Source organism: Chenopodium quinoa, unplaced genomic scaffold (genome assembly GCF_001683475.1).
Source record: "Chenopodium quinoa cultivar QQ74 unplaced genomic scaffold, ASM168347v1, whole genome shotgun sequence".
Lineage (NCBI taxonomy): Eukaryota > Viridiplantae > Streptophyta > Magnoliopsida > Caryophyllales > Amaranthaceae > Chenopodium > Chenopodium quinoa.
Window position 1 is genome coordinate 1,563,278 of NW_018742309.1, and position 14,675 is coordinate 1,577,952.

The 14,675-nt window shown below is 38.0% G+C and overlaps 1 protein-coding gene across 1 annotated transcript; it reads right to left on the reverse strand.

Annotated features, from left to right (window-relative positions):
• Nucleotides 1-243: 243 nt before the first annotated feature.
• LOC110687966 lies at nt 244-4,238 on the reverse strand. Its single transcript, XM_021864626.1, has 2 exons — nt 3,262-4,238; nt 244-958 (listed from the first exon to the last, which is right to left on the reverse strand). The coding sequence occupies exons 1-2, from the start codon at nt 3,868-3,870 to the stop codon at nt 317-319; spliced, it is 1,251 nt and encodes a 416-aa protein (XP_021720318.1). The 5' UTR covers nt 3,871-4,238; the 3' UTR covers nt 244-316.
• Nucleotides 4,239-14,675: the final 10,437 nt, after the last annotated feature.

The following is a 14,675-nucleotide window of genomic DNA, read 5'->3' on the forward strand; positions in this document are numbered from 1 at the left end:
ACTGTCATTTAATCTGTGGGATTTGTAGTTCACTGATAATGTGCACTGCACGGTTCACATACTAATCCATATCAATTCCAACTGGAGAAAGAAAGAAGCATTAACTAGACAAATTTTGATATTAATTGTCTTTCCAATAAAGCAGCCACAATAAAAATTTTATAAAAAATGTTGTACTAGTATAAGACATATATAAGACTACGTACTAGTGAAGCGTTATACTCCGTATCAATGCACAAGAAAGACTAGAAGTAGCTCTTCATCCAAAGGAAAATTATATGAATATGGCAATAATTTATAGTTTAACTAAAAGTTTTCAAAATCCCATTACCTTTGAACTTAAATTGAGCAAGGGCTCCAGTGTACTTGGAGCAAACTTGCGAGCAAAAAGGTAACATACAGTTGTACTCTTAAAATTATACAAACATTTTTTCTTATAATTTCTGATATTCTGTATAAAACCTTCTGTAATATTCTCTCTTACAAAGGTTGTGGGATGAGGTCCTCCCAAAGACCAATCTACCCAAGTCAAGGTGCGATTAGAATTAAGCGGAGCATGGAATATGTTGAGGTACGTAGCAATGTAATGCTCATCAGGAAAGCAAGGTGGATGGCAGTATTTCCTAAACAGATCATAGTACTTGTAATCTGATATAATTTCAATACCCAAATCTCGTCTAATCTCGAACCACTGAGCCCCTTTTCTCCATTGTTCTACCGTGATGTTGGGTCTCATATGTCGATCATAGCGGCCCCTGCCAAAACGGCTTGTATCATCATATGACTCCACAAAACTGTGTGCAGATTTAGTGAGATATTTGTAAACTGTTTGAAAATCGTAAACCGGGATACAACTTTCAGAGAGGAGCACAAAACGCTCATTTGAGAAGTCTAGGAGAGCATTGGCTAGAAGCCTCTTCTCTGCATCTGCTAGTGATACATCACCCCAAGAAACTTCCTGCATGTAAATTTAAATGAAATAATTTTATCATCTTTTTTTCAGATACTGCAGTATCAGTTCAGACTTCAGAGAAAAAGCTAATGAACATTAAAATCAAACAATATCTAGTTCATAGAAAAGAGATTAATTTGAACATAGTAATTGCACCTCAACGATTCATTACCATTCTATCTTAGTAACCAATCTGCAGTGCATATACTCAATCCTGAATTATTTGTAACCATACCATTTGAAAGTGTCAAAAAGAAAAAAAAAATGTCATTGTTTTAAAAAAACATTAAGGGTTTATGATCAAATTTTTTACATGCCATCAATTGAATCAAACAATGGGACAGAATCAAAATAACACAACTATAATAAACATTACAAAGAGCAGTTGAGCTATGCCTTCGGAACAGTTGTAGACTTTTTATACCTCATGTCTCCAAGATGAATTAATCAACAACAATAAAAAGTCTACAACTAAGCTAGTAAGGGTATGATTGAATTATATACAACATTAACACTAAATTTTTATTCTAGCATGATTGATGATATAATAAACCAATTCTAAGTTCTGCAAAACTGAGCTAAGCTCAATAAAATACATCATTCGTGTCTTTATAGTTGACACATTTATTTAGTCACGTTTGCCAACGCTAAAATTTGAATCATAATATCTTCAATTACAAAATAAAATAAAAAAATAAAAAAATAAAAAATAAAACCTAATAATTGTAATATACTTCCTCTGTTCTTTTATCGCGTTTGTCAATGCAAAACTTTAACGATCAATAACTTTAATTCTACATAAGCAAAAATTATAAAAGTTATATATTACTAAATATGATAATACTTATTGAGACGAATTCAAAAAGATCCCACATAAATATGTTTTTCCTGACATATTAGTCACATAATACGGCCAAAAGAGGGGTGGTGAATAGTATAAAAGTCAAAGCGGGTCAAGTAAAAAAGAACAGAGGAAATACATAATAATATGAATATAATAAGGCTTCATATGAATATATATTTTTTTTAGTATATATCAAAGTATTAAAGTAACTGTAGTGCTCAAAATCAAGATGTGTAGCTTAAAAAGGAACAAAGGAAAGTTAGGCAAAAATAATAACTCTATCAGTTAAGCAAAATTAAGCTAAGGAGAATGTACTCTTAGATAATTCATTTCCATAACATTCCACTTGGATACTTGGTTTACTGCATCAAATGATTGATAAATTAGACAAACTCTCTTCGTTTCCTCTTAAGAAAGCAACATGACATGGTCTACAGTTATCCAGATGCACAATTTAAGTAATATAGGAGTACAAGCTAGCTATCGTGAGCTAAGATGTGTGAAGAATTCCAAACTGATATACTCAGAAAAGATGCAGTCCTGTACTTCTACCGGGACATCTCTAATGAAATGATTCGAGTCAGAACCAGTCAACCAGATCCAGGGACTGAAAATCAAATTAATGAAATCATTATACCCTAGGTTGAGCAGCAGACCAGGTACGAGTGATCTGCAGTTCTGCACTTCTGCAGACACACTTATAAGGCCCTAGTTCATCTACATCTAACAACCACTGAACCAGGAGTAACCTTGGCTAGTATGTCCCCAAAAAAAATCACGATGCGACTTCAGTGGTAGCCTGGTAGGAGACATCCATGACAAACAAAGTTACCCCTACCTCTTACTGAAGGTGCTGTCTTAAAAAGGGCTGCACTCTTAAGTAATTTTTATAGTAGATTTTTTCAAGTGCTTGTAGTATATATTGTTTCCTTTACTTCTTAAATCATCTAGCTTAATAGGATCTAAAAAAGAAAAACAAAATCCTAACAATTACATTTCACTAACCAATATCTCATCAAAACAAATTACAGCTACTAAATCACCCTTAAAATGCAATCCTTCATTGCAATGTGATCACCCTTCAATAGCCAGAGCCAGAATTACTATCTAGTATCTACCTATTCCTCCATTACTCCATCAATTAAGATAACTCTTTGACTATCCAGAAATGCCATAATTTCCATAAATAGACAAGTACCATTGCTCATTTCAAGCAACCAGAATTCGTTATCAAACACAAAATTACTTCATTCCTTAGCAAAGAAACTAATCGCAAAGACTAAATTAATTCTTTTATCACTAAATTTTGATCCCCACAACATATAATAAATACAGTACTTGTTAATTTATACAACTAATTACTTTAATTAGAGATGTGTGAACATCATCTATCTTAGTTGTTAAAATTATTGACCAGGTCGAATCAAATCCCATCTACATCACTTTACAAACTTTAAAAACGTACCTTACTAGGAACTTGGCGGCCGAAGAAGACAGAATCTGGAGGCACATCGAACACAAATCCAGCTTGAGTATGCACGTAAATAGAAAAAAATCCATCATGTCCTGCAAAATACTTCTCCCACAAAGGCAACAATGGCAAAGGACCCCTTGTCAAGAACATAAAGGCAACTTTAGGTACCCTTTTAAAAGGGTAACCTACAACTTTAGGGACCAATGAAGCTCTCCATACCAACTCCTGATCAGATAGATCATGACTCAATTTCTTCGGATGAACTACATTATCTAAACGCAAACAATTAATATTCTCACAATTAGAATTTTGTTTGTTAAACGCACAATTATTATCATTCGTTGGATCGCCGCCACGAACGGCGGTGTAGATCTTTGTATAATTCTCAAGGCTAATCGTTGACCGTTGTGAGCTTGAAACTAAACCAGTAGCAACACCAGCAATAAATACCATTAAACATACTGCTAATCTTAATAAGTTTGTGGGTGCATATTTCTTCAAGTACCCATTATTTTGTTGTGCTGTTAACTTCTCTAATTCTTCCTTTTCTGCTTTGTTATTTCTCAACATCTTTTTTCTTTTGTGGGAATTATTGTTCATACCCAATCATGCTGGAGATAGATGCAGAGGGGAGTAGAAGAATTTCTTTGTTTTTTTTTTTAATATTTTTGGAAATTGGGTGGAATCTAAAGGGGTGAGCTGAACACGAAATTTTAGAACATGTGGAGCGTGGTTTTTAAATTAAAACAAAAATGGGATTAACAGTTAGCATTGGTTTAAATGTGGGTTTCCCACATGTGTTAACGTTTTCATCATAGTAGAAATTTAGAAAAGAAAAGTAGTTGGCAATATTTTCATTTTGGCTGGCGCTGTCCTATTGGTGCCATGGTAGCGTCAAATATTTTAATAGCATTTATTGTCTGCCGTTCTTATGGGTGTCTATAATTCGGATTAAAACCAAAATTCAATACAATTCAAATCAAATTATCAATTCGGATCGGATCTGAACTTTAAATCGGATCGAGTTTTTTGAAAAATTCGAATTTTCGGATTAGATCTGATAGATCCTAATTGGATCCAAATAAAATCGAAAACCGAATTATAAAATTAAGCTTGTATGAACATGGATTTCTTTGTTTTATGATTGGGCTTTTAAAATTTACCCCAAATACTTACTATCACATAAAATAAATGAAAGGAATGGTGTCCTTCCAACAAGTGTATTATTCCGATAGTGGGTTCAGAATTATTAGAAAGCTAATTATTCAATGAGGTCAAGTGATCGGAATGTCTAGGTGGAGGTCGCTTCCGATCAATAATATTAATGTACAATTAATATTACAACTTAATCTTGACTGAACCCTTCGAGTCACACCCCAATCGAGTAACCGATCCGAGGCGACGAATTAATCCAAAGGATTAGATTAATCATTAGAATATTACGTACAAAGACGTCGGATATCGAGCTTAGAGCGTCGAAACCGAGCGTCGTGATAAGACGAGAAATCAAGCAAACGACAAGTTCTAGCAAAGTCGTAGCCTTGCATTAGCCTAGCCATGCAAGTGCTAGGCTAGCATAGGGCACCAAAAGCATTGCATGGCTAGGCCGCAAGCCAAGCATGCATGTGCGTGTTAGGCTCGCAGGTCGAGCATGCTTGCGGGGTTGGTGCGCCAAGTCGCACGCACGCTAGCTCCACCATGCATGGTTGGGCTAGTCAAGGCCTTGGCGAAGGCATCAAGCAGCTGGCGCGCAAGGGCGAGCATCACCCCTCGCATGCAACACACCAGGTGGCTAGCGTAGCCCGCTGGCATCGCTAGCGAGGGATGCACCCAGCAGCAGCTTGCTAGCAAGCATGGTATGCGTGTTGGGCTGCTCGTACTCGTTGCTGAGCTAGCAGTCCGTATAGCGTGCGTGGCCTACTTGCTGTGCGCATGCATATGCGGGCTAGCTAGCAAGCCCAGCCATGGTGCTAAGTGCCAGCGAGGCAGCGTTGGCAGCCAAGGCAAGCTACAAGCCTGCTCATGCGTGGCCAGCTCATGCATGGTGGGCACCCGGTTTTTGGTGGATTACTTGGGAGCATGGGGAGTTTGGTCCCCCCCTTGTGGTCCTCACCTAACCCCCTTGCTCACCTCTTGACACTTGGCGTTTGTTGATTCACTTGCATTTTCAATTTGATTTTGAATTAAAATAAATTGAATAAAGTGCATTTTTACCAACTCTCCCACATTGATGGGAGATTGGAATTCAAGGCTCCGTTCCCTATAAATACCAATCATTTGGGATTGGGAAGGGACAATTGTGTTGTGAATTTTAAGGGATCTGCAAGAAGAGAATACCTTAATTCTAATACTCTAAGTTTCTTGGTCTAGCCCGGACTAACTTTCAGGGTCGGGGACTGTTCGGGTCGGGTCTCGAGGGTGAGAGCCGTTGGAGGCTTACGCATTTGCGGAGCTAACACTTTCAAGTACGAGCTCTAAAAGTAGCGAAGCACGCGTCAAGGGTATGATCGTCTTTCTCTCTCTCTCTTAGTTAATTAATTATGTGATTGTTAACTAATATGCTTGCTTAGTTATTTTAATTTGTGTGCGGATTTTGGGAGGGTTTCATTCCGCGTAGTGTTGGACACTACGAAACCTAACAGTGGTATCGGAGCTAGGATGCCAGCCGTATCCATTGGAACTCTTAGTTTGTCTTTGCCCTCTAGGCTTGTTCTAGAACTTGACAATTGTTATCATGTTCTAAGAGTTACCAAAAACATTATTTTAATTTCGGCGTTGGACGCCAAGGGATTTGAATCTCGGATAAAAGACAATTGTTGTTCGTTTTATTTTGATAGTGTTTTATTTGGTAAGGCACATTTAGAAAATGGTCTTTATGTGCTTTCTCTAGACAAAAAGGTTTATAATGTTGATGATAACCCCAAAAGAGCTAAGACCATTGAGTCGAATCTAACCTACTTGTGGCATTGTCGTCTTGGCCACATTAACATCAAACGCATCAAGAAACTTCTTCATAAAGGTATTCTTGACTCATTCGACTTAGAGTCATTCGAAAATTGCGAAGGATGTTTATTAGGCAAGATGATAAAGAAACCATTCTCCAAGTTAGGAGAAAGGGCTAGTGACTTATAGGGCCTTATACATACGGATGTATGTGGACCAATGAGTACACTCGCGAGGCATGGTTGTCGATATTTCATCACCTTCACGGACGACTTTAGTAGATATGGATTTGTCTACCTTATGTCGAACAAATCTGAATCTTTTGAGAAATTCAAAGAGTTTTAGAGCGAAGTGGAAAATCAGCTAGTCAAGAAAATTAAAGCACTTCGATCGAATCGAGGTGGCGAGTATTATAGCCACGAATTCAATGATCATCTGAAAGAAAATGGTATTCTCTCAGAATTGACACCTCCCGGAACTCTACAATGAAACGTAGTGTCTGAAAGGAGGAATCGAACCTTGTTAGACATGGTCTAATCAATGATGGGTCTTAGTGATCTTCCTATCTCTTTCTGGGACACGCACTTCTAACCGCGGCACTAAACCTGAACCGAGCTCCGCCAAAAGCTGTCTAAAAGACTCCATATGAATTATGGACGAAGAAACCTCCACGATTGTCTTTTCTTAATATTTGGGGTTGCGAAGAGTATGTCAAGAGATTAATTTCTGACAAACTTCACCCAAAATCAGACAAGTGTTTCTTTGTGAGATACCCAAAATAAACTAAGGGGTATTACTTCTACAACAAATCCGAGAACAAAGTGTTTGTTGCTCGTGATGGTGTCTTATTGGAGAAGGAACACCTTTCCAAAATGACAAGTGGGAGGAAAATCAAATTCGATGAAGTTCGAGAGGACGAGCAACAAAGTCAACCTGACAAAATTGACAATCAAAGTGCTTTAGAAGCAACTGTTGACATTGGTCAGAGTTAAACCGACAATGTGCAAAGTCAAACCGACAATGCAAATGCTCAACCTATTACCCTGCGTAGGTAGCAACGACCAGGATCTCAACCAGACAGATACCTCAGTGTTGTCTTAACCAAAGATCAAGACATCCTAATTATGGATGGAGATGAGCCAGCGTTGTACAAACAAGTTATGACGAGCCCCGACTCTACAAAATGGTAAGAGGCCATGAAATCCGAGATGGACTCCATGTTTGAAAATCAAGTCTGGGACTTGGTTGATTTGCCCGAAGGTTATACACCTATCGGTTGCAAATGGATTTTCAAGTTGAAAACCGACAAAGATGGAAATGTATCTATATAAAAAGATAGATTGGTGGCAAAAGGTTACAGGCAAATTCACGGCGTTGATTATGATGAAACCTTTTCGCCAGTCACCATACTTAAGTCCGTCCAGATTATCCTAGCAATTCCAGCATATTATGATTATGAAATATGGAAAATGGATGTCAAAACCGCCTTCCTTAATGGGATTTTGGAAGAAACTTTACACATGACACATCCTGAAGGTTTTGTTAATCCAAGCAATGCTGAAAGGTATGCAAGCTTAAGAAGTCCATTTATGGATTAAAGCATGCATCATAAGTTGGAATCTGCGATTCGATGAAGCCACAATAAGTTTGGTTTTATCAAAAATCCAGATGAATCTTATGTTTACAAGAAGGTCAGTGGGAGTGACATCGCATTCCTCGTCTTATATGTCGATGACATATTGGTCATTGGAAATAGCATTCCAATGTTAGAGTCCGTAAAGGCCTTGCTTGGAAAGTGTTTTTCAACGAAGGATTTAGGAGAGGCACAATACATATTGGGCATCAAGATCTATCGAGATAGATCTAAAAATATGATTGGATTGAGCCAAAGTACTTATATTGATAAGGTACTGGCACGATTCAACATGGAAAGGGCCAAGAGAGGGCACCTACCCATGTCACATGGCATAACTCTCAGCAAGAAGCAATGTCCACAGACACCTGATGAGCGAGTGAGGATGAATAAGATCTCATATGCCTTGCTTATTCGATCGATCATGTGTGCCATGATATGTACTAGGATGGATGTATCGTACGCCTTGAGTGCTACGAGCTGATACTAATCAGCCCCAGGAGAGACGCATTGGACTGCGGCCAAGAATATCCTAAAGTACCTGAAAAGGAACAAGGATAAATTCCTGGTTTATGGTGGAAGTAATGATTTGGTTGTTGAAGGTTATACCAACGCAAGCTTCTAGACTAACAGAGATGACTCCAAGTCGCAGTCAGGATACATATTCTTTCTAAATGGAGGAGCGTTTAGTTGGAGGAGTGCTAAGAAAAGCACAACTGCAGATTCTACAACTGAAGCCGAAAACTTGGTAGCTTCAGAAGCAGCTAAGGAGGCAGTTTGGATTCGCAAGTTCATTGGTGAACTTGATGTTGTACCTTCAATCAAGGGTCTGATAGACCTCTATTGTGATAACAATGGAGCTATTTCTCAGGCCAAGGAGCCAAGGGAACATCAGAAGGTCAAACATGTCAAGAGGCAATTTCATATGATAAGGGATTGGAAGTCCGAGGGTGAAATCAGAATTTGTAAGATTGGAACAGACAGAAATTTAGCCGATCCACTCACTAAACCTTTGCCTCAAGTGAAACACAACAAGCACGTTGAGGCAATGGGAATTAGGCATGTTGGAGACTGGCTTTGATTTCCCTATTCATGTGTTTTAATTAAATTTGAGGCTTTAATGTAAAACACTATGTTAAACCATTCATTTTTGGAGTAATTTAATTTTTCTGCAAAATTATTGTCGCTCCATTTCTATTTTATTGTGGTTTAGAATTAAATAATGAGTCCACTCGATTTATGCGAATATTCAAAACAGGGTATCAAGACCATGTCTTGGATAAAGAAACACCTGTTAAGTGAACATTGAATATTTCAATCGAAAATTATCCCTAATCAAGGTCATTTAAATAGTGGACGATTAATGACCAATTGAGATTAGTGTGTAGTATGATTTATAGCACCGTTTCTTGTGCTACAAGGACATGATTGTCATAAATCATTTGCTCAGGTATTGGTTTGGAACTATACCAGATCGACTTATGAGAATACTTTAAGAGATTTAAAATCCTCATAAGTATATTTCTCATTATAGCTATCGAAACCTTTTTCCTCGACCATGAGTATTGTAAGTTCTCTTGTTTTAGTACTAGTCCGTTTTGATGTTGTAAAAAATCAGCCGTTAATGGGGATTATTACGGCAACACTCGGGCGGCTAGGTCCTCTTAGTAAGGGAAGCTAACAATACAAGACTAGGAATGTCCCCCTATTAATAATAGGTAACATGTCTTTGTTGTTTACAAGGCCTCTCGAACAGAGAGACTGTGAAAATGAAGGGCCGTGCTCAGATGGATTTTAGAAATCATTTGCTTATTGACAGTCGAATTGGGAAATCGAGAAACACTTCTGGACGTAATAAAGATGACGAAGAATCTTAGCGTATGGTTCATGAAGAGACATTAAGTGACATAGGAAATGGGTTATACACTAACTACACACTTGTTTAGAAGGACAAGTGGGAGATTGAAAGGAATGGTGTCCTTCCAACAAGTGTATTATTCCGATAGAGGGTTCAGAGTTATTAGAAAGCTAATTATTCAGTGAGGTCAAGTGATTAGAATGTCTAGGTGGAGGCCTCTTCCGATCAGTAATATTAATGTACAATTAATATTATAGCTTAATCTTGACTGAACCCTTCGAGTCACACCCCTATCGAGTAACCGATCCAAGGCGATGAATTAATCCTTAGGATTAGATGAGTCATTAGAGTATTACGAACAAAGACGTTGAATATCGAGCTTAGAGCTTCGAAACCGAGCGTTGTAAGTCGAGTCGAACTTAGAATTCGACGAGACGAGAAATCAAGCAAATGACAAGTTCTAGCTGAGCCGTAGCCTCGCATTGGCCTAGCCATGCGAGTGCTAGGCTAGCATAGGGCACCAACTGCATCGCATGGCTATACCTCAAGCCAAACATGCATGTGCGTGCTAGGCTTGCTGGCCGAGCATGCTTGCGAGGTTGGTGCGCCTAGTCGCACACACGCTAGCTCCAGCATGCATGTATGGGCTAGTCAAGGCCTTGGAAAAGGCATCAAGCAGCTGGCGTGCAAGGGCGAGCATCACCCCTCGCAAGCAATACCAGGTGCTATTGTGGCACGCTGGGCATTGCTAGCGATGCACCCAGCAGCAGCCCGCTAGCAAGCGTGGCATGCATGTGGGCTGCTCGTACTTGCTGCCGAGCAAGCAGTGTCTAGCATACGAAACGCAGCAGCAGCAACAACCCACATAGCGTTCGTGGCATGCTTGCTGTGCGCATGCATATGCGGGCTGGCTGGCAAGCCTAGCCATGGTGCTAGGCGCCAGCGAGGCAGCCTTGGCAGCTAAGGCAGGCTGCCAGCCAGCTCATGCGTAGCCTGCTCATGCATGGTGGGCACTCGGTTTGTGGTGGATTGCTTGGGGAGCGAGGGGAGTTTGGTCCCCCCAACTTGTGGTCCTCACCTAACCCCCTTGCTCACCTCTTGACACTTGGCGTTTGTTGATTCACTATCATTTTCAATTTGATTTTGAATTAAAATAAATTGAAAAAGTGCATTTTTACCAACTCTCCCACATTGATGGGAGATTGGAATTTAAGGCTCCCTTCCCTATAAATACCAATCATTTGGGATTGGGAAAGGATACTTGAGTTGTGAATTTTAAGGGATCTCCAAGAAGAGAATAACTTAATTCTAATACTCTAAGTATCTTGGTCTAGCCCCGACTAATCTTCGGGGTAGGGACCGTTCGGGTCGGGTCTCGAGGGTGAGAGCCATTGGAGGCTTACACATTTACGGAGCTAACGCTTTCAAGTACGAGCTTTAAAAGGAGCGAAGCACGCGTCAAGGGTATGATCGTCTTTCTCTCTCTCTCTTAGTTAATTAATTATGCGATTGTTGATTAAAAGCACGCGGATTTTGGGAGGGTTTAATTCCGCGTAGTGTTGGACACTACGAAACCTAACAATAAATTAGGAGACTTTGTATAATGACTTGATGTTGAACTATTAATTTTAGTCATGATTTTGAAGACTTGTATTAATATTAATGCCTTATTTTTTATAATTGTATTAGGCGCTAAAAATTAACGTACTTTTATTTGGATTTTCAGATCGGATCCAAATAACTGAATTTTAATTCGGATTGGATTGGGAGGAAAATTCAGATCGGATCTGATTGGAAAATTGATAATCGAATTATATTTCGGATTTGGCGGCTTAAATGCAAAACAAAAACCGAACGGACACCCCTAGCCTTTCTAGTGTGTTCGGCCCGCTTCAGCCAGCTGTACACTTTCATATTCGTAGAGTCGTACCTTCTCTATATTTTATTACTCCCGTTGTTTTTTAATAAGTATTACAATTTGGCCTTTTTAACTATTCAGATAATGGTTTTGAATTGATTAATTTACTTTTATATACAAAAAAAAAAAACAAATGTTATTATATAATACAATGTTAGATTCGTTATAATATTTATTTTTATAATATCAAAATATCCAATGATTTTACTAACATATAATTAGATAAATTAATGGTCAAAGTCGTGTCTCGGCATGCATGATTGGTCAAAATGTAACACTTATTAAAACATGGAGGGAATACCTGCTTTACTTTTATTTTGTGCTGTGTTTTATTACTTGCTTCATTTTCATTTTTAAAAACTTTTAGCAGATTTTTTACTAATTTCTTCCCCGCTAGTAGTTGCCTTATATCATATTTTAATATTTTTTATGTTCTCTCTCCTTGTCACTTATGCTCATTTTTGCTTTTTTAAATTTGTTTTATTCTCAACCAGCTCCTCTCATATCTTATTTTATTACTTTCTATTATTCCTCCTAAAATTCCGCGCATAGAAAAATGGAGCAAGTAATAAATTACGAAGGGAGTATAGAGGTGACAAAACTAAATGGACCCAAAAAAACCATCACTTTTGAACTATAACTGATTTGATTTGACTCGAATATTTCAGGTTTCAAACCCGATCTATAACGGACATGGACTCAAATCGGCACTGATTTGACCCAATCCGAACTTAAACCAACACCGAATTGACTCGTTCTTAATTCAACCCGAATTCAATTTAATCGAATCGACTTTAACTCAACCCGGTCCGAAATTAACCCGACAAATAATCAATTTAATTTGATCTGTTTTAACCCGAATTGATATTGACCCTACCCAAATTTAATCTGATCTGATTTTAATCCAACTTGATTTTGACCCGACCATGATTTTAAACTCAACCTATTATTTACTTATTTTTTTTAACTTAAGCAAAATTATTTGATCCATCTATACTCAAGTTTTTGTTTATTTTACTTAAGTTCTTATACTACTATATTTATCAATTATTAATAAGTTTACTTTTTTTAATAAATAAGAAGTAATACGGAGGAATAACAAGTTTAATTACTTCATATACGAAGTATATAAAATTACATTCTAAGTTTTATATTTGTCTCATCTAAAATTTGAAACACGCAATTTTTCATACTTTAACATTAAAACCTCTTCTTATAACATTATGTATTTATTCAAATTTCTTCAAATTTAATTGTAGTTGTTTGGAAAAGTCGTAAAATAATACGTACCTTTTAGACAACTTAATGAGCAACTTTCTTGAACATGTTTTTTTATAGTAATAACTATTAAATCATTAGAATAATTTCCCTTTTTTTTGAAACTACTACCTATTTGAGAGTTATTTGTAAACTTGTGTGGACCTAGTTCACAATAATATTATTGTGGACCCTAGGTTCTACACGTGTGCAAGTGGCTTTATATTAAACATATTGACCCTAATATTAAATATACTAACCATAATTTTAACGTGGTCCACAATAAATTAATGTGAACCATGTCTATTTAAGAGTTTGTTAGTTCCTAAGCTATCAATTGAGATTTGGATATCATGTGATAACAATTGGAATGGATCAACTTCAAATTCAATAGGCATATCAATTTTGTATTGCAACTAGGCATACGGGTTGTTTTTTTGGTCCCTCAAAGGAACGCCAAAATTATCAAAATGATTAAAACTTCCACGAGATAACGAATAAGAACAACTATGCTATCAATTTAAATGCAAACGAGTACTTCACAATAAAACTAAGAAAGTACTAACTTTAAGCAAATACTTCGTAGAACTGTAATAACGAAATCATCTAGTTGTTCCAGGTAAATCAGAAAATTGGTGCCTTATTATCGGTTAAGAATCAAAGTTGCCCCAAGCTGTATACTAGTTACCATGCAAGCTGTAACAACAACAAACATAACTCAGTTTCCAAAAGTGAAACAAAACGAAAGAAAAAACTATCACAATATCGAACAAGAATAATTCTTACTACACCTATTCAATCAAAAGTGGCCTAAGTTGTATACTAGAACACATGTAACCTGTATACTAGATAGGATGCATTCAAACTGTAACAACAGAATTAAAGACATCAACTTAGTTTCTGGCAATGCATTAAACAAAAGAAAGTAAAGGTTAAAATGTGATGTTTAGACGGCAAAGGGGGCTTACCAAAAAGCTAAAGAGACAATCCATTGCACTGTCAAGTAACAACCAATAAATATTACGAAGTATATATGAATCAACAAATTTAGCATAGCTCGGCAGTGAACTAAAAGGAATGGTGTCCTTCGAACAAGTGTATCATTTCGATAGAGGGTTCTCAATTTCAGAGTTAATTATTCAGTGAAGTCAAGTGATCGGAAAGTAAGACTAGAGGCCATCTCCGATTAGTGAGATAAACTGTCACAACTTTCCTTTAACTGAACCCAACGAGTTACACCCAAGCGTGTAACCGAACTAAGTCAACGAATTAAGCTAAAGCTCTTAATACGTCAAACAAGATGATACGTACTCCGACATCGGATTCCGAGCTTACAGCTTCAAAGCTGAACATCAAACGTCGAGTCGATTCTAAGAATCAACGAGACGAGAGATTAATAAAACAACACATCGTGCTAAAATCACGAGCATAGCACGAGGCCTAGTCATGCCTCGTATGTACGACAAGGTACTAGGGCCGCAAAAACTAGGCCAGCAAGTCGCAGCAGCCACCGCAAGGCCAAGGCCCAACTAGGCTGGCCTTGCTTGCGGGCTGGCTAGGACAGCCTAGTGGCCTGCGCGCTAAGGCAGCCTTAGATGGGTCTACCTAGCAAGGCTAGCAAATGGCTAGTACTTGCGGGGTTGCTGCTAGGCTTGCGCTGCTGCTGTTGGGCTTACGATATGCGCGTGGGCCTGCGACAACTAGCGTGGCTTGCGGCAAAGGCTAGCAGGCCTAGCCTTGTGGCGCAAGGCTGACAACGGCCTTACTGCCCAAGGCCGGGCAGCTGACTGAAAGGA